At 45.2% G+C, this 24,611-nt stretch overlaps 1 protein-coding gene and 1 pseudogene across 2 annotated transcripts; both read right to left on the reverse strand.

The window, feature by feature from the left end:
* Positions 1-5,611: 5,611 nt before the first annotated feature.
* ZNF3 (zinc finger protein 3) lies at positions 5,612-15,165 on the reverse strand. Of its 2 annotated transcripts, XM_045541398.1 has the most exons (6): positions 15,039-15,165; positions 13,721-13,841; positions 12,045-12,176; positions 10,300-10,388; positions 9,884-10,010; positions 5,612-7,822 (listed from the first exon to the last, which is right to left on the reverse strand). In XM_045541398.1, the coding sequence occupies exons 3-6, from the start codon at positions 12,097-12,099 to the stop codon at positions 6,756-6,758; spliced, it is 1,338 nt and encodes a 445-aa protein (XP_045397354.1). In that variant the 5' UTR covers positions 12,100-12,176; positions 13,721-13,841; positions 15,039-15,165; the 3' UTR covers positions 5,612-6,755. The 2 variants fall into 2 exon arrangements, with proteins under 2 accessions (XP_045397354.1, XP_045397355.1); XM_045541399.1 differs by lacking the exons at positions 12,045-12,176; positions 13,721-13,841 and having other exon boundaries at positions 15,039-15,144.
* LOC123631605 lies at positions 11,491-12,017 on the reverse strand (annotated as a pseudogene).
* Positions 15,166-24,611: the final 9,446 nt, after the last annotated feature.

A 24,611-nucleotide genomic window follows, 5' to 3' on the forward strand; every position in this document is an offset into this window, starting at 1 on the left:
TTATTAATTTGTACAAATTCAGGGTGGTGGGGACAGATTTTTTGAGGAGGGCAAGGGTTATCTTGAAAGGCATCCGCCCAGGTGAGATCTCTGCTGTCAGAGAGGCTACTCTCTAACAAGGAGGAAGGAATGCTTTTGCCAAGCCAGAGAGTTCAAGGGAACTAGAGCATTAAATTATTTGTTATTTGTTCAAAACTCAACTGTAACCGGATGTCCTGTATTTTTATTTGCTAACTCTGACAACACTAACGGAAGAAGGTCAGGGCAGAACAAGATGGCCTGAGAAGTGAAGAAATACAAGAGGATTATACTAATAATAAAGACATTAAATACTGGCCTGGCATGGTGCCTCATGCCTGTAATCTTAGCACCTTGGGAGGCCGAGGTGGGAAGACTGCTTGAGCTTAGGAGTTCAAGACCAGCCTGAGCAAGAGCAAGAACCCGTCTCTATAAAAAATAGAAAAATTAGCCAGGCATGGTGGCATGCACCTGTAGTCTGAGCTGCTCAGGAGGCTGAGATAGGAGGATCACTTGAGCCCAAAACTTGGAAGCAACCAAGATGTCCTTCGGTAAGTGGATGGATAAACAAACTGTAATGCATCCAGATAGATTATTATTCAACACTAAAAAGAAATGAGCTATCAAGCCATGAGAAGACATAGAAGAAACAAATGCATTTTACTAAGTGAAAGAAGCCAATCTGAAACTACTACATACTGTATGACCTCAACTACATGGCATTCTGGAAAAGGCAAAACTGGAGATGGTAAAAAGATCAGTGGTTGCCAGGGGCTAGCCAGAAGGGAGGATTAAACAGGCAGAGCACAGAGGATTTTTAGGGCAGTGAAACTATTCTGTATAGTACCATAATGGTGGATCCATGTCATTATAAATTTGTCCAAACCTATAGAATATACAACAGCGAGAGTGAACTCTAATGTAAACTGTGGACTTTGGGTGATAATGAGGAGTCAGTGTTGGCCCATCAGTTCAAACAAATGGATCACTCTGTTGGCGGATGTTGACAATGGGGGAGGCTGTGCACGTGTGGGGACAGAATGTCTATGAGAACCATCTGTACCTTCTGCTCAACATTGCTGTGAACTTAAAACTGCCCTAAAAAATAAAGTCTATTTAAAAAAAAAAAAGGCAGATGCTGGTGTTGAACTGACAGTTCTGTCTTTGGGCAACAGAAGGACAAGAAGCTCCCTCAGAAAGCCCAACAAATACAGGACACAAATGCTGAGTGCCACTGCCCTGGCCCCGAGCAGCACAGTCTAGCGTCAGAAGGTGGAAGCGACCAGGCTGCACTGGGGGCTCTCCTTGTCTCAAAGGATCAGACAGTTAGCTATTTGGGGCTTTGCCGAACCCATGCAGTACTTTCTACAAAAACCTGGTGGCCATTTCTGACTGCTTAGTAATGCACAAGCTTTCTGTTTCCATTTGTTTGAAATTTCTTCTCATGATCAGAACTCAATAAGCTAATTTGGTAGTACTCACTGGAGTATGCCAGATATAGTTCACTCTGAATATGATGTTTTTATCCTGTGGTAATAAAACATATCAGAATCATAAAACATATCATATCAAGTATTGCATGCTTGAGAGGGGATTTGAAAACCTTTGGCTCCTCCCATGCCACTACTGCTCTAGACTGCTCAGGGAAGGAGCAGTTGTGAAAACAGTATTGACACCATCAAAGACAACACAGGTTGTGAAGACAAGTAAGACATTGCCTGTCACGTGGGTAAGCATCGATGAAGATCAGCTATCATTCTGATCACTGTGCCTCCCCTGGCATCTCATTGTATGTTCTGTTATCAGTCTCCCACTAGACTGAGCCTCCTTCGGTGCAGGAACCATGGTTCACTCATCTTTGTATCCCCTACAGTACAAGAACTTAACTCATTGATCTGCTGGTGAAGAGCCTCACGGATCAGTGAGAAGAAAAGGCTGTTTGAGGGGGTTGGATTCCCTCTGGTGGCCAGGGCTTTGGGCACCAAGTGTGTCTGAATCTCACAGTACCATTTACTGTGCTCCTGGTGAACTGACCCCCACCTTTCCTGATGAAAGGACGGGGAAATGAAAAGCCTCTAGGGTATGAGACGGGCCACTGAGAGGTTCTGAGCTGTTGTCACCCACTTTGCATTTTAGAGAGGTAACTCGTGCTTAGGTATGAATGAATTGAAGAGAAAGAAGGAAGCAGAGACCTAGTGCAAGACTGGTGCCAAAGTCCTGGAGTGAGTTGAGGATGGCCTAGGCCAACGCAGGAGTCACAGCAATGGGGAAGAAAGGGTGGGTGAGGTACTGACTGACAAGCTGCAGGGCTGAAGAGATGGAGAGAAATGTGTATCCAGACCAATTAATTCCGACATTACTAACTTGGCTCACTGGGAAGTTGATGTCAGCAACCAAAGCAGGGAATACACAAGAACATGCTTGAGGAAAATAAAAGAATCCTTTGTTATCCGTGGAAAAACCACTCCGGTGACCATATGACCATAATTATTATTATTATTATTATTGAGACATGGTCTTGCTCTGCACCCCGGCTAGAGTACAGTGGTGTCATCATAGCTCACAGCAACCTCAAACGGCTGGGCTCAAAATCAAGCGATGCTCCTGCCTCAGCCTCCCGAGTAGCTGGAACTACAGGCACACGCCACCGCATCCAGCTAATTGTTCTATTTTTGTGTAGAGATGGGGTCTCGCTCTTGCTCAGGCTTATAATTATCTTTGTGTGTAGAAAACAATCCACGTAATTGTTGATTCGTCTTGCAATCTTCAGGTCTTCATTACAGACATAATTAAAATAATGCATCTAACTGGGCTTTCCTTTTTTTGAAGTGGAAAAAAACTCCGTGCATAATTTAAAGAAAGAAAATATCTTTGGGAAGCTTTTTAAAACCAATCTTTTCACTAAAAAAAAAATATTCATCAAAATGCTCTTCGCCCACCACTCCCTGGTTCATGCTAAAACTGGGCTTTTCCTCTAGTTGAAAACTTATCAGCTAATATCCTTTCTCAGAATCATTTAGTTGGATCTCAAAGAACAGGCATGATTTGGGATGGTGGGAGATGTTAGGAATGAAATTCCTTTTGCTATGACCAAATACGTTCTTGGAAATTTCGTCCATCCCTCTCATTTTACAGATGATTATGCTGTGTTGCGTGAGAAGGCAAAACCAGAAGCTAAAGGAAGAACTTACAAGGAGGTAATCAGAATGCTCAGGAGTGGAATTACCTGCTTTTGCCCCAAGCAACAATGAGCTTCTCATCCCTGAAGATACTGTAACAGAGGATGGACAGCCATCTGTCAGGGAGTGTTGACAGTTTCTGCACTGAGCAGGGGGTTAAGCAAGATGGTTTCTAAGGCTCTTTTTTACTCTTTTTTATTGATTGGATGTGAGGAGCTGGAGGATGCAGGAACGCTGTGTGAACACTCGTGGATGTGCAAGTTGGGTAGCTATGGGGCCTTGTTATCATTTTGCTACTTGGCACATGAAAAGGAGAAGCAGGAGAGGTAGCTATATAGGTATGTAGAGAGACCAGCTCAAGGAAGGCCTGGACTATACGGCTAAGGAGTTAGAATTTTATTCTCTAAGAAGGGAGGAGCTACTGAAATTTTTGATAAAGGAGTGACAAAATTGGTGTAGTGCTCTGGGGAGATTGAAAAACAGAGATATTAATCCATTAGGAGACTATATATAATTCAGGGAAGGTGTACTAAGCACCTGAACTCTAGGGTTAGCAGCAATGGAAATGCAGACGAAGAACAGTGAGGGAGACTGAAGAATCACCATGGACAGGACAACTGCCTGGATGGTTTCCTCTTCTCCCCGCCTCATACTCATGCCTTGGAGGCCACGTGGTCCAGCCTCTTGCCAGGTAGAACCTAGGGAAGGTCTTCCATTGTCTCATCTCATTGTCATGTCACACTGGGCGTGTTCAACTTTGTTTCCTCATCTGTGAGACAGGGATACTACTGACGACTGCCACATGGACAGGTCATGAGGATTAAATGACTTAATATATGAAAACCACTTGGAAAAGGCCCAGGCAAAGCCAGCAGACTATATGCCATGTGTCAGCTACTGCTACCATCATTTGGAAACCCCACCTTGTCCACAACCTCAGCTCTGAAAACTTCTCCTCCAACAATGATCTCATCTCTTCACTCCATGTTTACTGAACCTGCCCAGGACTTGACACTGGTTAGATGTAGGAGCATGAGGAGCACAGTCAAAGAAAACTCCTGAATTTTGACCCTGAGAGGTTTACAGAAACTTCGAGAGGGGGGCAATAAATGGGAAAGTTGTATTTGGCTTGAAACATAATTGGAAATTGTAAAAAGTCCAGGTGTAAATGTTCTGCAGTCTGCTAGAGACCCCAGACTGGAGCCCAGGACAGAGATCAGTACCACACATGCACAGTGGTGACAGCTGAAGCCTTGGGAGCAAAGGGGTTCCAAGGATAATGGCCTAGAAACAGAGACAAGCTGATGGCATGACAATGTTGAGGAGTGGCCCATTAGGGACTGAGAAAAGTGGGAAATAGGATCTGTAGGGGAATTGCGTGAGTAAAATGTTATAGAAGCAGTTTTGATTTTAAAACACAAACTTATTTTTCATGCAATGGCCCTGATAACCCTCAAGCCCCATTCAGCCACTCTGTCTCCGTGCTTAGACATCACCTAGCAGCTTTACCGGTTCAGGTGTCTTCTCCAGAGCTCCATGTGAAGCTCCCCATGAGTGGCCATGTTCAGGCTCACCCCAAACTGCTGTGCTCAAAGCCTCCTTTTTTTTTTTTTTTTAACCACATAGGGTCTGACTTCTCAGGCCTACCAAGTTTATCACCTAGAAATTTTCTCTATTCCATTACTATTTTTTCCCTCTCAGTATATATTTTTAGACTCTATCCCCAGAAATTCTTATATAAGTCTGATTTGGGGCTCAGAAACCTGAACTACCAAGCAGCCTGGTGAACCTAACATGGACAGTTCACGGGGCACACTTTGAAAAACAAAGTCAATCTGCAAGTATGTGGCAAATGTTAAAGAGCCAGAATGATCCGTTTCACTTAGTTTTGTGAAATTAAAATTGTCTACTATTAGGTGGACAATCACAACATATGATCCAGAATTTTCCAAAGACACCAGTGTTCCATTTCTCAACTTCTCCATCATTTTCATCCTAGCCTTCCCAGGGCTGCAACAGCCTCCCAGCAATGGCCAAACCAAGAAATCTAAATTCGCTCACTGGTCCCCAACAACCAAGCACTCTCTGTCACGGACTCCATGCCCATAAGACCTTTCTAGTTTGGGTTGCTGGTCATAACTACTATACAACACGGAATGATCTGTAGCTCCTAAAATCCTAAATGCGGGTCTGAAGGTGGGAGTGAGTGTAAATGATTTTGAGACAGTCTGCAGCAGTATCTGGAGGAATATGATGGTGGTCTGGGGGAAAGGGAAGTCTCATATTTGTGACTAAGAGAAATGGTTGTCATAAAGAAATTTTAGAGGCTAACTTTCAGATTCCATAGTCACTAAAGTGTCCTGTTTTAACTGAAATAAATTTGGCCCCTACACAAAATCACACTCAATCTCTCCTTCTGCAAAACTATTCTGTTTAATAGTGCACTTCAGTTATGCTACAGGATGAGCAGGTTTGGGAAAACACAATGGAAGGCCATCCTTTTGGTTGGGAAAACTCAGGGAGCTCCATCCAACCCAGCAAGGAGCCCTGTCACAGGCTCAGGCCACAGCCTTCCTTCTCTGGGTTTTGCTCTTTATTTGCATTAATCCTCAGCTGGTGAACAGTCAGAGGTGGAGTCAAGAGTGGTCTGGCTGCTGGCACCAGATGTGAGAGGTGGCAGAGGGCAGGGCAAGCAGGCTGAGTGAGCTCCTTGAAAGCATCCTTAGTAACTAGGGGGTTTAGATAAAATCACTTTTCATCACAGAAGGGGGACGGGGGAGAAAGGACAGGGCTCAGAGGTCAGTGCTGAATGCTTCTGATCCTCGCCCTCAGGTTATTCACTTGCCTGGATGGATTTCTCAGTCAGCCTTGTTACAACAGGGGAGGGCAGCAGTCTGCCTACAATATTGCCAGACTGCTCTTGGAAACATGGTCTTGTTGTTCCAAGAGCCTCCAAGGATACAGTCATCACAGAAAATTTTGGGGTTCTTTTCCCCCACCTTAATAAATCTCTCAACACCAAATTTCCATAATTAATGAAATCACGAAACAGAACAGTATGTTCCTCAGTAAATCTTACAGCTAGATTAGGAACAGTGGCTTTCATTATAGCCTCCATTTCCCCTTCCTAGCAAGTAACAGTACCCAGAACATTCTTTACACTGCTTTCTGTGCTGACTAAACTGACTCCAACTAGAGGAATCCTTGGAATTCTGTCCCTACTGTGCTTCCATCCCCACCTTGGAAAGGCTTCTCTACTGTGAGGAAAATGGATTAGTGCAAACTCCCTTCCAAAATGGGGTAACTGGTCCCAGAGCTTCCTTCTATTCCCAGCACATGATGTGCAGCTGGCCTCGTCATTTTCCAAGGCCAGCAGGATTCCGGGCAAAATTCACCAGGCTGCTGATCACTGTGCCAGGATGATTTGCCCAATTTGCCCCAGTCTCTAAAGTGAAAGGTTGGAGTTAGAAGGGACAGATCCTAAGTTGTTTGTATTATATAGTAAGGCAAGAGCTCTTGAGACTCAGAGGAAGTGAAGAAAACAGGTGTGTGGCTCTTTCATGTAGACTCTCTGATATTTAACTCAGCAGTAACTCTGAGAGAACTTTTGCTCATACCCATTACATTCAAAGGCTTCTCTCCAGTGTGAATTCTCTGATGGCGAACAAGAGCTGAGCTATACCTGAAAGCTTTCCCACACTCACTACATTCATAGGGATTCTCCCCCGTGTGGATTCTTTGATGCTGAATAAGGCCTGAACTATAGGTAAACTTTCCTCCACATTCCATACATTCGTAGGGCTTCTCTCCAGTGTGGATTCTCTGGTGCTGATAGAGGTGTGAGCTCTGGCTGAAGGCCTTCCCACACTCATTACATTCATAGGGTTTCTCTCCAGTGTGGATTCTCTGATGATGAATAAGGGTGGAGCTCCTGCTGAAGGCCTTCCCACATTCGTTACAGGCATACGGTTTCTCGCCAGTGTGGATCCTCTGATGGTGAGTAAGGGTGGAGCTCCAGCTAAAGGTTTTCCCACACTCATTACATTCATAAGGTTTCTCCCCAGTGTGGATCCTCCGATGCAGAATGAGAGCAGAGCTACAGCTGAAGGTCTTCCCACAATCATTACATTCATAAGGTTTCTCCCCAGTGTGGATTCTCTGATGCTGAATAAGATGTGAGCTCTGGCTGAAGGCCTTCCCACATTCACTACATTCATAGGGTTTTTCCCCAGTGTGGATTCTCTGATGCTGAATAAGGTCTGAAGTTCGATTAAAGCTCTTGCTACATTCATCACACTTATGGGGTCTGTCTCCCACAGGAAGTCTCTGATGGGAAATAAGGTTGGAACTCACAGTGAAGCTGTTCCCAAAAGCATATTTCTCACTTCTCTCTCCCACAGGGGTTAGCTTTTCCCCAACTGTCACTTGACCAAAATCTTGCATTTTCCTATTCAATCTTTCTCCAGAGGAGTTCCCCAGCTGCCTCTTTAGACTGACTTCTCGTTCATAGGCTTCTTCAAACTTAAGACCCTGAGAAATATCCTTTTGGAATCTTCCCAGTAGCACCCCATGTGATCCTGTATCTTCAGAAATTTCTTGATCATTCTCGGTTCTGGTCTCACCATCTGGCACAATAAAAAACACAAATGTCACTTGTTCCTTGTGGAAGAAAGAATGAAAATCAGAGGACAGGATAATCACATGATTATAGTGCTAAGAACACATGCCTCTTACATGCCAGCAAAGAGGCCTGCCCTTATGTGTGAAGCTAAGGCAAAACAAGATAACTGGGCTAAGGCGATAGGGAAGGAGCAAGGCAGAAAGCAAAATCCAGGAGAAAAGAGCTGAAAGTACAGAGAAAGCTGAGTTTCTAAGGAGGGGAGGATGGATCAGGCAGAAAGGCAGAAAACCAAAATTAGAAGAGGAAGATCATATTGCTTAATGAAGTGACAGTCCTTCAGGGAGGTCAGACACAACAGCTATAACTGGGGAGATGGTGACCACAAATACAGGAAATTAAACAGACGGCTGGTGAGAAAGATGTAGAAGGGCAAGGAGAAACAGCAGCAGAGCAGGGAGGAGTCAGAGTGAAGGCACTAATGACCCCAATGGGCCCTGAGAAGAACAATCATGTCTGTCGTCATGCCACATATGCCAAACCCATGGAAACAACAAGACAGAGTTTAGTCCGCCTCTGGGCCCTACACCTGGAAGGCTATGCTTGCATATGAGGCTACACAAACAATCTCAGTGTTTGACTCCTGTATTTTCACTACACTGGAGTTGCTATTTTATTTTAATGATTTTTTTTTTTTTTTGAGACAGAGTCTCACTCTGTCACCCCAGGCTAGAGTGCAGTGGTGTCGTCATAGCTCACTGCAACCTCAAACTCCTGGGCTCAAGTGATCCTCCTGCCTCAGCCTCCCAAGTAGCTGGGACTGAGTAGCTGGGACTATAGGCACATGCCACCATGCCTGCCTAATTTTTTCTATTTTTAGGAGAGACGGGGTCTCGCTCTTGCTCAGGCTAGTCTTGAATTCCTGAGCTCAAGTGATCCTTCCCCTTCAGCCTCCCACAGTGCTATGATTACAGGCGTGAGCCACTGCACCTGGCCTACACTGGAATTTCTAAAGGGGCTTCAGACATAGAGGATAAGTGTAAAGGGTCCAGATAGTTAGCATTTTTAGTTTATGGGTATTTTAAAAAGTAAAGACAGGGCAATGAGTGTTAGGGATGGGAACAGCTGTTTCTCCCTCACCTGAACAGGTACCTCTCAGGACCTCTCTGTTCTCAGTTCCCTTCAAACCCAGGACCCTCAGCTCTTCCTCTCACTCCAGCCAAGAGATTGTGTCAGGATTCAGAAATGGGAATCCTGCTCATGGGAGAAACATGGGACAAGGAGGTTTATCCTGCTCACACTGAGTGGTCCCAGATTGAGCTCTGGCTCAATCCCAGACCCAGGATCTACAGGGACAGAAAGGAAATGTAGAGGAGGGTCCAAATGGGAGTTGAGAAGACCACCCTGCCACTGCTTGGGAAAACGTTCCCACTAAACGTGGAACGAGAGACAAGGAATCAACAGTTTACATCCTAAAGTTTAAGAAGGTAATTTCCCCTTAAAATAAGTTTAAATTTCTATAGAGCAGCAGGTACATTAGGTCCTGAACAAAGCACAGGCCCTTAGAGGTAATCCAGCAGAGAAGGGGAGGAGTAGACAGAGTCCCAGTTTACTTGGGCACAGAGCAACACCTCACACGTTCAGGGATCTCAACATGCTAATACTTTAGAAAAGTCTCTGGATTCTATATTAAGTCTTGAGAATGACATGGAAAAAGTACCAGATTTGGAGTTAAAAAGACTGGGGCTTGAGTTTTGCCACTCACCAGCTCTATGACCATGCATAAGGCATTTGAGATCTCTGACCTCATTTTCTTCACCTATGAGAATAATATTATCTACACCTCAATTACTGTGTTACCATGAAGATTAAATGAGTGAATATGTATGAGAACTCTTTATAAGCTGCAAATTACTGTATAAATGTGAATTATGATTATTATTGTTATTAGAATTTTCTGAGACTAAGTCAATCCTTACCTAACTGTTTTTGATGGCTAGATTGTTACTAGCAAACAAAGAAGAAAACACAGACCAGGGAGTTTTGTTGAGAAGGCGCAACTCCTTACCCAGTGAGAACACGTTTCCGTAATTCTCCAGCATCACATCCCTGTAGAGGTCCCTCTGAGCAGGTTCCAAACGCTTCCACTCCTTCCGGATGAAGTACACAGCAACATCCTCAAATGTCACCAATTCCTGAAACAACATGTTCTGGCATGCAATTTCAGGGCAAGAGATGGGACTGGCAGTCCCCCCAAAAATAACTCAAGATGGGGCTGAATAATGCATATTTGGGAAGTGGAGGAAGGCGGTCAGAGTAGGAGAGAGACGAGTCCAAGATGGAAGGTAAAGGTCCATTATGCAGCAGGAAAGAACCATGATCTTGATGAAGGGAATTAGGGAATAGGGCTCTGAATGTGATGTCGCTCCACAAAAAATGTCCTCAAAAGTGGGAAGGAAAAGGATGAGGGAAACCAGACCTCACCTGGGACTTGGCCTTTAAGAGTGCAGCTGCCAACATCTCATCCCCCAGGCTGTCCTTGTTGAAAAAGGCAGGAACTTTTGAAGGAAGAGCTGAAGGGCAATAAAAGGGCCCAGGAGTGAGTCCATCTGCTCTCTGGCCTCCCGACTCGCTGACTGCCCAATCTCCAGAAAGCTCACACGGTCCTTGGACAACCCAGGACTTGCTCCCTCTTACATTTCTAAGTTTGCTTCCTCTGTAGCTACTAAAGGTGCATACAACAGGGGCACATTCATGGTAGATCCATCCTGCCTGAGCAGAGTCGGCCCAGAGCCTGGTAATTCTTGGTTTCCAGTCTGCCCCAGGTCACTCTTATCTCAGTGAAACTACCCAGTCCCATCTTTAGTGATTGCTGGATTCTTGTTCATTCGCCCAAGCTTGGCCAGAAACAGGTGATCCTGCTCATGTTCCTTCCATCATTCTCCCACATCTCTGAACTCAAATTCTTGTATGAAGTTCTGAGACCAGAGGAAAACCAGCAGCTTCACCGCAGCCCTGACTGAAAACACCACGCCCAAAGCTCTTCTCCTTATTCTCCCTCCCCAGATCCAATCTATATACCACAGACACTTCCTGTTTCTGTGCTTTATCACTTACCTTTTTCTGTAATTCTTAAGTTTACATATTTGTCTCTTAGAGACTCTGAACCCCTGGAGATAGCAGATCTGTTGAATCATTGGACAAAAGGTCCTTAAATGCTTTTTCCTGACAAGCATGGGAACAATATCTATTAAGACTGTGCCAAAGTCAGTGGCACAGCCTATGAAAGCAAAATATATTTTAGTGGCTTCCTACCCATTTTAACCTTTTGTTTGTGTCCTAAAAAATGATTCCCGAGAGCTTCCTCTAAGATCACACTCCTAAAGAGCACAAATTCTGTCTATGAAGTCAGCTGTACACAATGCCTGAAAAATGGAATTCAGTGATTGTCACAATTTTCTTTCTTTCTTTTTTTTTGGCTGACCACACATAGATGTCTATTGTTACCAGGGGTTTTTTACAATGCAGTTTTTCATTGATATCTAGGTATAAATACAGCTCACATCACTGGGACTCAAGAATTTTTCATGAGTTAAAAGGGATAAGATAGAGGCTCATGGAGACCCCTTCAATCCATGGTCTAGGTCCAAGCAACTGCACCTTTATATTTCAAAATCACTTTGCACTCTGAAAGATACCAGCCTTCCTCATCTCCAAAAGCTTTCATAGAATCATAATTTCTGTAGAAATCTACATATGCCTTCTTTCTTGTTTCAGCTACAGCAAACTTACAGAAAGCTGCAACCCCCAGGGATACAACAAATGCTCCAACAATATGAAAGCACAGACACCTGGCCAGAAGGCCACACATCTGAGGTTTTGTCAAAGCATTGGAAGCCATGGTAGTTACTGTCCTTGATGGGTATGCCAACCTCAACACATTCTTCTCAGCTGACGGAGAAATGAACTGCCTGTCACAATTTTCTTAGGCACACACAAGATGCTCACAACCCTTCAAAAATGCCTCCATGATAAAACCTATCAAGCCGTCCACTAATTGCTGGTTTCAGTTAGCCTTCCCCACTAGGCTGTGAGTTACTGAATGATAGGGAGTGTGTCTTATTCACATCTGGATTTTAGTAGTTAGCCTAGTAGCTGGTGAATGAGAGATTTCAATAGATGATTGCTAAATGATTGAGTAAGAGAATGAATGAATCCCTATTCCTCACCACTCTCAAGCAGGGCCTGAGGTTCCTGAGATACATGATCAGCCTGAGTTTCCATGGGTAGGGCTAGATGCTCCGGTCTCTGGTCTCTGCAGACTCAGCAGGAAGCAGGTTTTGAATGAGAATGAGGAAGCACTGCAGAAGCAAAAGTTCAAGGTTCAAAGATAATTCAAAAAAACCTCCTGAGTAAAGAAAGAGCAGAACTATTTCAGTTAGTACCCAAGAACAGTGAGAGAAAACACAGCAACTAGGACTAATCTTTTAGATCCTATTGAATACGTACTCCCATTCCCTGTAATGAGACTACCACAAGGACCACAAAAAGGGCCCAAGTTTCTCAACAACAGCTCCCCCTACACACTTTGAGTGATATTTATAACACCAAAAAGTGCGTATATATATTGACCAGGATAAAAAAACTAGTCCAGGGGTAGGAACAAATTTGTTCCATAAAATTTGGATTCAGTCAAAAGGCCACACCTAAGGACCTAGAAGGCCACATATGGCATTAAGGCCGCAAGTTCCCCATCCCTGGACTAGTCCCACTGGCTGTGTTTCCTCTCACTGAGAAGGCAGCTGCCTTCTTTTTATCTCCCTTTTCTCATAAGACATTTCCTTGGATCAGAATATAAGTCCCTGAAAAGGAGACCAGTGTTTTTTAAAATATAAGATTCTTTATTACTCTGCTTTTATCCCTAGTAATGTTTCTACTCTCCAGTTGCTACCATAATCAAAAGAGGTCTGTTCTCTGTGGCTTAGCGGATAAATTGTAATATTAGTACTTAGACCAAGGTTTGGATCACAAGTGTAAATTTCTACTTCACACCTGAATGCTGTGGCAAGATCGATACATGCAGAATAGGTCCAGCAGCCACCAGAGCGACCTTACAGTTAGGCAAGAACATAAGAAACAAAACTCTGGATTTCATCTAACTCCTTATCTTTATCTGTTTCCTCATCTGCTCATATAACAAACATTTGTTGAGTGCCAACTATGTTGCAAGCCAATATTTCAGAGAGTAAAGAAAAATCAGGATTTCAAAAAGTATTTGCTTCATCAATACAGACTGTTACCCTCATGTAAGGCATAAAAGGGGGAGGGGCCCTGAGAGTCACTTGGAAGTTTGGAGAACTATGGCCTTGGGGCAGCAAGTGGTTATAGAATGCCCAATACCAATGCCGTCACACAGTGGAAAGCATCGAATCCGGCATAAGCCAGACCCACTGGCAATCAAGGTGACATACACTCTTGTCAGTATCATCCTCCCAGCAGGGTCCCTTCAACTCTATCTCAGAGCCAGCCACCATTTTTAATTATCAACCACCTTTACAATTTCCAGGACGTTTATGAGCAGATACTCCCAACAAATCAGCTCAGTGCTAACTCTCCCTAGAAAGGCAAGTCAAAGGCTCTGACTGCAGAGAAAAAGGCAACAGTCCCTCCCCACAGCTGGGTTAAGCAAAGCCAAAACTCAAAGGCATATTGTTGAGAACAAGTCCCCAGTGTCTGGATCAGTAAACAACGTTTCGCATAGAAAGAAAACTCTCCATTGTGCCCCAAGGCTTCAGGTCCAGGCAGGTCCCTTCTCCTGCTCTGCTGTCACCCCCAATCCCTGGAGCTAATCTTGGGGACTGAGAAAGATGACCCAGCAGTGTGAACACTCCATGGAAAGCTTTACCTGCTGGATTCTTTCCTCCCTTCTTTGGAGCTAGTTCCTAGAAGGCCAAAGTAGCAATTATTGGGAATTTGACAGCCTCTGTTCAAGATCCTGGAAATTCTGACATTAGTTGATGCCAATGCTGTATGATTGGGGGGAAAAAAGGAATTTAAAACATTCACATAAACTTCATTTCTAATCTAGACAGAGATAAGAAAAAAAGAGAAAACATATTGATAAATACTAATTACAACCACCACAACTGGCATTTGGGTTGTACCCCTGGAGAGAGCCTAAAGAGAACTGAAGGTTCTCTGGGTCAACCTCCACCCAGGGTAAGAAAGTCCCCAAGGTTCTGTCAGTTAACTTGCTAGATACTGTACTCTCAAGTGCTTGGGCAGGGAGTCTGTTCCACTGCTGTTCGAGTTAGCCATTAGGTGTCTTCAGGTGTTAAGCAGAAAATCTATCTCCTTGGACTTTCACCTCACAGAAACCTAGTGCCCTATGGAGCTTCAATGATAGAATCTTCTTCCATACGACTGTCCATCAAACACTTGAAACCAAATGCTGCCCTCTCTCCACAGATATCTCTTCTGGAGAAAAAAAATACCTTTACTTCCTCTAATTATTCCATAGAATTCAGGTTCATCATCATCCTGCCATGGTCTTGTGGAGTTTACATACGCCCTTCAAAATGTAAACACCAGTGCGGGTTCATTATCACTGCTAAAGCACTATCAAATTAGTAATCTGATACAACTGAAAATGGGACCCAGAGTCGGCTGTATCACTCCTGGAGAAAGACTCGATTTACTGGGCTCCGGTGGGATTATTCTCAGAATCTGAGTTTGCCCGCCCTCCTAGCCATGCTTCTAACTACATACCCCTCGCAGAACTACACATTCTCTGATCCTCGGACCCACCTATGTAAAAATAAACTTCCTCTCCTACCATCAGCGCGAATAAGTGTTAACATCAAGTAAATGCGTCTAGGAGAAGTACCGAGGGGTCGCTGTCACCAGCTGTTTTTAAGAGAGACTTCTCTATAGCTATACTGAAACTTTTAAACGCTCGAGCTGGACGCTGTTTAATTCACAAAACCAGAACCTGGGCCCCTTTCCTCCCCTCCGCCCCACGCAGGGTCTCACAGCGCTGGGGGCGGGGGTGCTCCGGGGAAGTGGAGTAGGGGACTGGCTTCAGGGGAGGGAGGGGCGCCTCCCCGCACCCTGCTCCGGGCCAGCCTGGGGACCCCGCGAGCCGCAGCGGCACGGACACCACCCCCTTTCCCGGCGACCGCAGCCCCCGTCTCACCGCGAGCCCCAGGGACGGCCAGACTCACCCTGGGGGCAGGGACGGGAGATGGGGGGGCCGGACACAGACCGGGCCCTGTTGAACCCTGTCACAGACCCACACACCGGGGACAGAACAAAGAACGGAAGTTCACCCCGTTTCGCTTCCGGGTCGGTCGTTTACCCCACCTACCTCACCCCTGTGCCCCTAATGCCCACTTGTTCTCTCTAGGAACGTGGGAGGTCCTCGCCTCTCGGTGGTTGGCTGACTCGCGGCCGCCCGCGAGCCGGGGCGCGACGCCGCGCTCAGGCGCAGGAGCAGCGGGCTGTGCGCTCACCCCGTCCCCGGCCTCAGGACACACGCTCGGGCACTGCGGGCGGGGGCGGGGACGCGGGCGCGCAGGGGCGTCGTGCCCGCGCTTCTCAGACCGTCTGCTGATGCGCCGCGGCAAACTTAAGAGTTTTGAAGAATTCGTCAATATAAAATTTGTGCCCTTATTTGAAGTTTGTTTCCACACGAACCAGGTGTTTGCTTCACATAAAAAAGCCCCCTTTAAATGACTAAAATCTGAAGAAAACATTCCGGCCCAGAGGAGCATTCACCTGAGAACAAAACCTGTACAGGTGGAGAGAACAGAAAAGAGGAAGCTACGGATGAAAAGAAACCCGAGGATGTGGCGGCTGTGCCGGGTGTGTGCGATGCTGCGGGGAGTGGGCGCGGGCGAGGTTGCGGGCGCTCACGCTTACGCCCTCGCTGGGGGCATCCTCTAAGGGACGGGTTATGTGCAAAGTGAAATCTGGTGACACCCCGAGTAGCAAAGGCCCTCTGATTCCTCTTACAGCCCTGCCTGCCTTCTCATCCCAATTTCTACTACACCCAGTATTTATTACTTACCCCCTGAGTTCTGAGAATACAACAGACCTTACTCTCCATGACTTTGGTCTAAGGACAGCAATTTAAATAGCCAGTTTCCATGATGGCCCATGAGGGGAGGGGAGCTGTTCTAGGTAGAGGGAACAGCCGGTGCAAAGGCCCTGAGGCAAGAGAAAACAGTGCACAAATGACCAGTAAAACCTTGGGTGGCCTGGGAGGGGTGGGCGTGTGACCCATCTCCAGTCCTAGACCCCTGGGAGAACTTGAGCAAATACTTGGAATTGCTAAGCCACTCAATATACTCAGTCCCCCCCCCCCACACACACACCCCAAAACCTGGGCATTTGTTCTTTTCTTGTCTCAATTCTCTACTCTTCCACTAGTTCCTTCAGCACAAGAAGAACAGGGATAGAGAAGGCAGGGCAGGGAGAGGAGGGAAGGAGGAAGTAGAGTGAGGCTCCTCAAAGTGGGAGGGTTTCTTCCGTAGTTCTACTGACAATCCTCAGGGAACAGCTCTGGGGCTCCCGGCACCATCAATACAATCAACTCCGTTACTCTGGGGCTAATGAGTCAATTTGCAGTTACCACTAGTGTTTGCCCCAGAACCCGCCCCATTAACTCCCAGCAAGTTCTCCAAAGCCGCGCTATTCATGATTCTTCTGAGTCTGAGGTCTCCACAGTGCCATGAGCCACCCAGGTGTTGATTAAGGCAGTCCACCAAGGTGTGGAAGACAACATTTAAATTTCCACATAAAAGAAAAAATATAAATTAAAAAAGTAAGCCTTAGCAAAATTCAATAGGATGGGTACTGATGACCTCAGCAGTTTCCAGACAAGGGGATGAGGACCCTGGAGGGTGTAGAAGGGGGATGGGAACATACAAATCTTTCCATAGAGTGTGTGGATATAGTTGTGAGAGAAGCAATTTCCAAGTTCTCATTTTCTTTTCTTTTTTTTTATTTATTTATTTATTTTTTTTGAGACAGAGCCTCGCTCTGTTGCCCAGGCTAGAGAGCAGTGGCGTCATCATAGCTTACTGCAACCTCAAAGTCCTGGGCTCAAGCTATCCTTCTGCCTCAGCCTCCCAAGTAGCTGGGACTACAGGCATACTCCAGGATGCCCAGCTAATTTTTCTATTGTTAGTAGAGATGGGGGTCTTGCTCTTGCTCAGGTTGGTCTTGAACTCCTGAGTTCAAGCAATCCTCCTGCCTCAGCCTCCAAACTGCTAGGATTACAGGCGTGAGCCACTGCACCTGGCCTCTCATTTTCTACTGATACAACTTTAAAACCGATCCCCTGAAAAACATCTCTACAGTCAAAGTATCCTCTTTCAAAATGGCCTTCCTCACTTGACAGAAGATAGTCAACTTCTTACCCCTAAATCTTACAGCGGTGCATTGCCCTGAGGCATCAAAGCCTCTGGGGTACTACACAAAAGGGGTAATTTAAAATATTGCTGTCAAGATTGAGCAGGTGAACAACTCCTTTGTGATTCAAGTGGTGTCTTATTATTTCCCTCCAATTAAATGAGAGGAGGACCTAATCAAGTTGTCAGCTGCAAAGAAAACCATTTCTGTTCATAAATCACCATGTGATTCTTGGCATATAAATATGACATTGCTATAACTATATTCCTTTCACCACTCATCTACTAACTTATGAGAGCAGGATTTCTCAACATTTACATCTATTAAAACAAAAGTAGGAATAGATTTAATACTTCATTATAGTAATAGGTAATGTCCGTCTACTGAGAAAAACAAGACACTCTCCTCTATCTCAAGAGATAAATTTCTAATAAAAATAACTTTCTCTGTTAATCATAGATCAGATTTGTTATACATTTATCTTTTGATCAATTGTGAACTACTAATAATGATAACCCAGAATTGTTTTAACATTTAAAGCATTATGTTTGTAGAAAATTAAAATTTGATTAAATTTCAGTTTATATACAATTTTTTGTGGAGAATTATGCTTGATTAATAAAAAGATTTTACACATAAAAATATTACATTAGGTAAAACTCCATGAGAGGAGTAGAATACATTTGAGGTAAAAGGGGGAAAAAGGTGTCAAATTCCCATAAAGAAACTGTTCCTGTATATTTTTAAACTTTTTCTTGTGAAAAATCATGCACCATCACCAAGCTTCAATAACTGTCAATAAAGTACTAATCTAGTTTCATCTAGAGTTTTGCAATCCCTCCTGATTATTTTGAAGCAAATCCCTATAACATTATCACCTAAAAATACTGAACAATAACTATTTAATATTATATATCGAGCCAGTGATCACATTTCCCTGATTGCCTTATACATTTTATTTTCTATAAATCTGTTTATTTGAATTAGGATCAAAGCAAGGTCAATACTGAGATTGGTTGATATGCACCTTAACTTTCCTTTAAACTGTGAATTCTGTCTTCATCTTATTCTTCTTCATTGTAATTTATTTGCTTAAGGAAAAGGATAATTTATCATGGAGTTTCCCATTAGCTGGAGTCTGCTGTCTCCCTGTGCTGTTCTTTAATACATCCCTCAGTTCCTTCCAGTTCCTTGTTTATTGTTTTTAAATTTTTTCTGCTAAACAATCCAGAGGGATCCTTCTAGTTCCTGTAAATCGGTGGTTGTATCTAGACCAGAGGCTAGAAAAATGTAATTAATTACATTTCTTTTATACTCAGTTTTGTGAATTTTGAATAATAAATTCAATATGTTTTTAATTTCAGTTTTTTGCTTCAGTTGGCAATTTGCCATCTGTGATCAGTGGGATCCATATATATATACAAAATAGTTTATCTCAGCAGATATAAAAGAGTTACTTAGAATTTGTACACTTTGTATGTTATACCTCAATAAACGATAATAAAAAATGATTGTCATCTATAAAACCTCTATCTGCACACATAAAATATTTGAAAATATAATTTTATAACCTGTCAAAAAACATTCCAAACAAAGAATTTCAGTGGATATTTGCACGTATTGGTTTCCCACAAACAATTGGTTGACATTAGAAAAAAAATGGAAATATGCTAGCTGAACTTCAATAAAAACCTTTGGACAGTGGGTGGAGGTTTTGAAGATCAGTATCATAATATATTGGAGCCAACAATGCACTTCTTTCATTAGGATCTATTTATTTTTAAGAGTAACTTTTCCTGTCTATGTATCTGTCACATCAAGCCTGGGCTGACCTACGCCTGTCTGGGAAATGACCTTGGACTCCATCTTCCCACAGTACCATCTCCTGGGAATCTAGCGTTAAGGTAACTGTGGAATGCAGCCTGCCTGGTTCGCTGTGAGTTTCCTGATCCACAGGATTGCACTTGAACCAGGGAAGCTGTGAGTTAGCACGCAGGCCTTGGGCCAGTGTAACCAGAACAGCATAAAAGATCAATGGGAAACCCCAGCTGCGGTTTCCCTGTGTGAAAGTGATCCCTGTGTTGCAAAATAAGGCATGTACTTGAGTAGCTGCTGCTGGACCTGCCAACAACATAAATACTTTGCACATGCTGTATGTGCACATCCTGTCCTCTATTCTATAAAGCACAGTAAGCAGAGCACGCCATTAAAGCCTATTTTGTCTCATGGGTCTGATTGCTAGTTTGAGCTGGTAACCACTGCAATACCAGAGCAGCACCTCAACTTGCAGCCTCCAAAACAGAATTCCTGGTTATCTTCCCCCAAACCTGCTTCTCTCTTCATCTTTCCTATCTTTAAAATTTTTTTTTAAATTTTTGTAGAGTCAGGGGTCTTGCTATATTGCCCAGGCTGCTCTCAAACTCCTGGCTTTGAGCAATCCTCCTGCCTCGGCCTCCCAAAGTGTTGGGATTACAGGCGTGAGCCACTGCTCCTGGTTAATTGTAATTTTTTGAACTTTAGTGTGCTGGGATCATTATAGCTCGTGTGTGTGTGTGTGTGTGTGTGTGTGTGTGTGTGTGTGTGTGTCTCAGAGAGAGAGAGACAGAGACAGAGAGACAGAGACAGAGAGAAACAGAGAGAGAAAGATGCAGACTGCCCACAGATGACAAGCCCCTTGTGGGCTAGAGGAACATGCTCAAAGCTAGCACATGGGACAGGGATTCCGTGAACTGCCCACTGGCCTTCCTGCCAACATGGAGCAGTGTCAAAAGTATCCGACTCAAGAGGCTTGTCCAGCCCCAGCCCAATAACAAGACCACTTGTTTTAGTTAATGTGGGTTTGGAAGCCAGTTGCAGTGGCCGTGCCTGTAGTCCTGGATAGTTGGGAGGCTGAGGCGGGAGGATTGATTGAGCCCAGCAAAGGAGTTCAAGGGTGCAGAAAGCTATAATCACTCGGTGATAGAGTGAGACCCCATCTCTTTTCTTTTCTTTTTTTTGAGTCAGAGTCAGAGTCTCACTCTGTTGCCTGGGCTAGAGTACCGTGGCGTCAGCCTAGCTCACAGCAACCTCAAACTCCTGGGCTCAAGCGATCCTCCTGCCTCAGCCTCCCAAGTAGCTGGGACTACAGGCATGCACCACCATGCCTGGCTAATTTTTTCTATATATATTTTTAGTTGTCCAGATAATTTCTTTCTATTTCTAGTAGAGACAGGGGTCTCACTCTTGCTCAGGCTGGTCTCGAACTCCTGACCTGAGCAATCCTCCTGCCTTGGCCTCCCTGAGTGCTAGGATTACAGGCATGAGCCACTGCGCCCAGCCGAGACCCCATCTCTTAAAAAATAGTATGGATTTGAAAGGGGCAGTCACAGGTGGTTTTGTGAGACATCATTCCTCTGTGTAAGGCAAGGGTGTCTGGACAGTCACCATTGGCCAGTGCTGCATAAGCCAGTGACCCGAGTGTCCTCTGGGCTCGGCTTACAACCCAGCTGTAGCACCTGTAGCCTAGTTTTATGGCTTTCAGCAGAGATTCTCATATTTTAGTGTCACATCAGAATCACCTGGCGGCTTGATAAAATACAGACTCCATAACTCACCCTAGGCCTATTGATTCAGAATTCTGGGCTTTCAGTGTGAAAATTTGTGTTGTATCATCATATTTCATATCATCCTTTGTTTCTACACTAAGTGCATAATTTCCCTCAGTGTTGGGCCAGCTGCCTTTTATCTGGACTATGTTTTCAGGGTTGTTTATGCAATCAGTAACCTCAAGAGGTAACATCTTTCCCTCGACCATGAGCAGGCTTGCTTACTGCTTGCTATAAAAGCAGTACACTCCCCCACCCCCAACCCAGCTCAGCTGCAAAGCCACCTACGGCATGTGTAGCATCCATCTGGGCCCTCACATCAACCCATGTGAGACTTGGAGTGCCAATGCAACTATGCCAGTACTCCTGTTGCTTGCTGTGCCATGAAAAATAGAGTTCTTTGTGTTTGACTCAGGAATCTTGTGTCCTCTGCCAATAACCACAGATCAGTAACAAGCTAACTGATTCGCTTGTAAGTAAAGTAAAATCAAATCCCAGACCCAACAGCTTTGACAACAAGGATTGGATACTGATACAGACATGGCTCTCTAAAACAGGAAGTACAATGTGGCCAGGCTTGGAGATAAGAGAAGACACCCTGGGATCCAGTAGCAAACGCCTTCAGCCAAGTGGAGGGTGGGAAGGAAGGAAGGATCCCCCACTTGTCCTACTTATTATTGAACAGGAGTTGAGTCAATGTTTCAAGGCTGAGCAGTGAGAGCTGATAATGAAACAAGTTGACCAAATAGTGCCACAGGTTTGCTCTCTTATGGGCCTGGGGGACTAGGAGAGCACCTGGGCCCTTCATCGGGGAGAAAAAAATCTAAATAAATTCTGTGGGCTGCCCTGAAAACCCCCACCCTTATGCTAAAACTGGGAAAATCTTCAGGGATGATGTGATAGTGGGGCAAAAGATGCCCTGAATTAAGGTGAACTGCTTGGAAAGGTTACTTCTGTGCAGACCATACCCTAATAGGTCAAAAAGCATAAGTCCTCTACCCCTGTGCCACCCCCAGCATGCCTTGCAGGCTGGCCTCCCCCTCTACTCTGCACTTGCAGCCAGAGATTGGGGGTGTGGATTACCATGGTCTCCTGACACCTGTCACTCAATATAGTCCTTGACATGCCTCCGTTAGATTTCTTGGTCTTTGTTCCTGTAGGGGAAAATGTGCCCAAATTCAACTGATAGGATTTGGACAAGGTTTGCAATGGAGAAGTGTAGCTACAGTGACCCTGTGTGGGGGGACCATTGTTTTTGTTGCTTCTACACCTGAACGGATAGTAAAAATTGATGGGGTATCTGCTTGCACTTTTCCAGTCCCATAAAAGGTTAGAGGGGGGCTCTCCCATTCAGGGACTGCCACATGGAGGGGGTGAAAGTGGAACAGGTACATCACTCCCCAACCTGCCTCCCCTTTCCCTCTCGGATAGTCCAGCAGAAACAATAAAGAATCTGGAGAGGAGAAAAGGAAATCACAGCTTGATTTCCGCAAGTTTTCCCAAACACTTGATTGGGGCCCAGAGTACCCGAGACAGGCCATTTCTCAGCCCACAGCGCCATCTGCTGGATGCAGCCACTGCTGCTGAAGGTTTTGCCCCTCTCTCTGGAGTCAAATGGAACCTGATGATTAAAAAAGATGGGAAGGGCCGGGCGTGGTGGCTCACGCCTGTAATCCTAGCACTCTGGGAGCCCGAGGCGGGTGGATTGCTTGAGCTCAGGAGTTCGAGACCAGCCTGAGCAAGAGCGAGACCCCGTCTCTACTAAAAATAGAAAAATTATCTGGCCAACTAAAATATATATATATAGAAAAAATTAGCCGGGTATGGTGGCACATGCCTGTAGTTCCAGCTACTCGGGAGGCTCAGGCAGTAGGATCGTTTAAGCCCAGGAGTGTGAGGTTGCTGTGAGCTAGGCTGACGCCACGGCACTCACTCTATCTAGCCCGGGCAACAAAGCGAGACTCTGTCTCAAAAAAAAAAAAAAAAAAGATGGGAAGAACCTGAAAGGCCGACTAAAATATATATATATAGAAAAAATTAGCCGGGTATGGTGGCACATGCCTGTAGTTCCAGCTACTCGGGAGGCTCAGGCAGTAGGATCGTTTAAGCCCAGGAGTGTGAGGTTGCTGTGAGCTAGGCTGACGCCACGGCACTCACTCTATCTAGCCCGGGCAACAAAGCGAGACTCTGTCTCAAAAAAAAAAAAAAAAAAGATGGGAAGAACCTGAAAGGCCGCGCTAGACAAATAGAAATGGAATACTTCAGAGAGTAGTCAACCTGGCACTAGCAGCACTTTGGTTTTACATGAAAAATTGGCAACTACCGCTTGGGAAAAATCAACTGATACAAAGATGTGGATCAGTGGGGCCCTCGGGTCTCAGAAGTTCCCCTAAATGTGTGGTCCTGATTCATTGATGGCTTAGCTAAGTTGAAAGCTGATGGGGTCCATTGGGCTCCTGCTGCCATCCCGCCTCGGGGCCAGCTACATAAAACTGAAACTGGACGTCACCGCTTGGATTAGCAGGCAGAATTCAAGGCCATTCCCATCCTAAGTCTGGCCAGCACTCCCCTTGATGGAACTTGCTACATTTTACTGACTTGGGCTGTTGCCAGTGTCCTAGCTGCTTGTTTTACCACTTGAAAGACTAAAGACGTGGAACATTAAAGACATACCCTCTGGGGCCGTGAACTATGGAAACAAATCTTGGCTGCTGTCTGACAGTAGGGTCACTCATGTCAGTACCCAGGGTGGGGACCCAATCTCTGATGAAACTGTCACCAAGCTGCAGACCAAGCCTGCATCACCCAGGAGCTCCCTCTCATTCCTGGTAAATTGCCTTCACGGGACCTTTGAGCCCCACCAGGGGTTACTCTTGATGCCTTACTTCTGAGCACACAGAGATTAACATGTCCCTGTTCCAGTCCGATCTGCTGATTCAGGGTGCATCATTATGGCCCTTGAAACTAAACTGTGCCATGTTTCAGGCTTCCCAGACCCTCTACAGCCTGACATTAGTGTGCCATTTGTTGCAAAGGCCACCCAACAATGGGTAGTAGTTAGAGCATTCAGAGGATATTCCACACCCCCTGCTGTCTGTAGCACCTGGTTGTCAAGCACTGGAATAGCCTCCTCCATAATCAGCTCTAACTCCCTCACCTCCTGGTCCACACCTCAGTAAGGCAGTCTGGTCACTGAATCTGGCCGTCCCCGAAAGGGTTCATCTCCTCTTGGCTGTCTCTTAGATAATGATCAGGATAGAAGGGTGGGAGGTCTATAGACCTACTTTGAAAATTTAGGATTTTGCTTGACCATTCTTTGGTATTATGCTTCCTTTTTTATTCCCCGCTAATGGCTATTTCAGGCCACCCTGGTGGGCAGATCCTGTGGGTGCAGCCCAGCCAAAAGCCCGACCTAGGAATTCAAAGTTAATTCCGGTCCCACCGGCACGATTCTCTTGTTTGATTGACACAGTTCTAGATCACAAAGACAACGACCGCTTGATTCAGGACACTGCTCTCCAGCTGCCCTGCACATACCCTGGCCAGCTGAACAATGGCTCTCAAACATACCTAGATCCAGGGTTATCCCGTGGGGCCTATGTAATCGCACGTGTCCCTATAACAAGGAGTCAGAGAGAGATTTTACCATAGGGGAAAACAGTGGGGAGCAGAGGGATGGAGAGAGAGCTTTGAAGATGCTAACATACTGGCTTTGAAGATGGAGGGAGAGGCCTCCAGCCACGCAATGCAAGGAATGAGGCTCCAGAAGCTGGAAAAGGCAAGAACTCCCCTAGTGGG

Source organism: Lemur catta, chromosome 2 (genome assembly GCF_020740605.2).
Source record: "Lemur catta isolate mLemCat1 chromosome 2, mLemCat1.pri, whole genome shotgun sequence".
NCBI lineage: Eukaryota > Metazoa > Chordata > Mammalia > Primates > Lemuridae > Lemur > Lemur catta.

Excerpts from the sequence above, each read along its gene's own strand:
- ZNF3 (XM_045541398.1), bottom strand. The coding sequence starts at position 12,099 with ATGGAAACTCAGGCTGATCATGTATCTCAGGAACCTCAGGCCCTGCTT. Across the intron at positions 10,389-12,044 it reads TCAGGCCCTGCTTGAGAGTG|CTCTTCCTTCAAAAGTTCCT; the intron begins GTGAGGAATAGG and ends ATTGCCCTTCAG. Across the intron at positions 10,011-10,299 it reads TCTTAAAGGCCAAGTCCCAG|GAATTGGTGACATTTGAGGA; the intron begins GTGAGGTCTGGT and ends ATGTTGTTTCAG.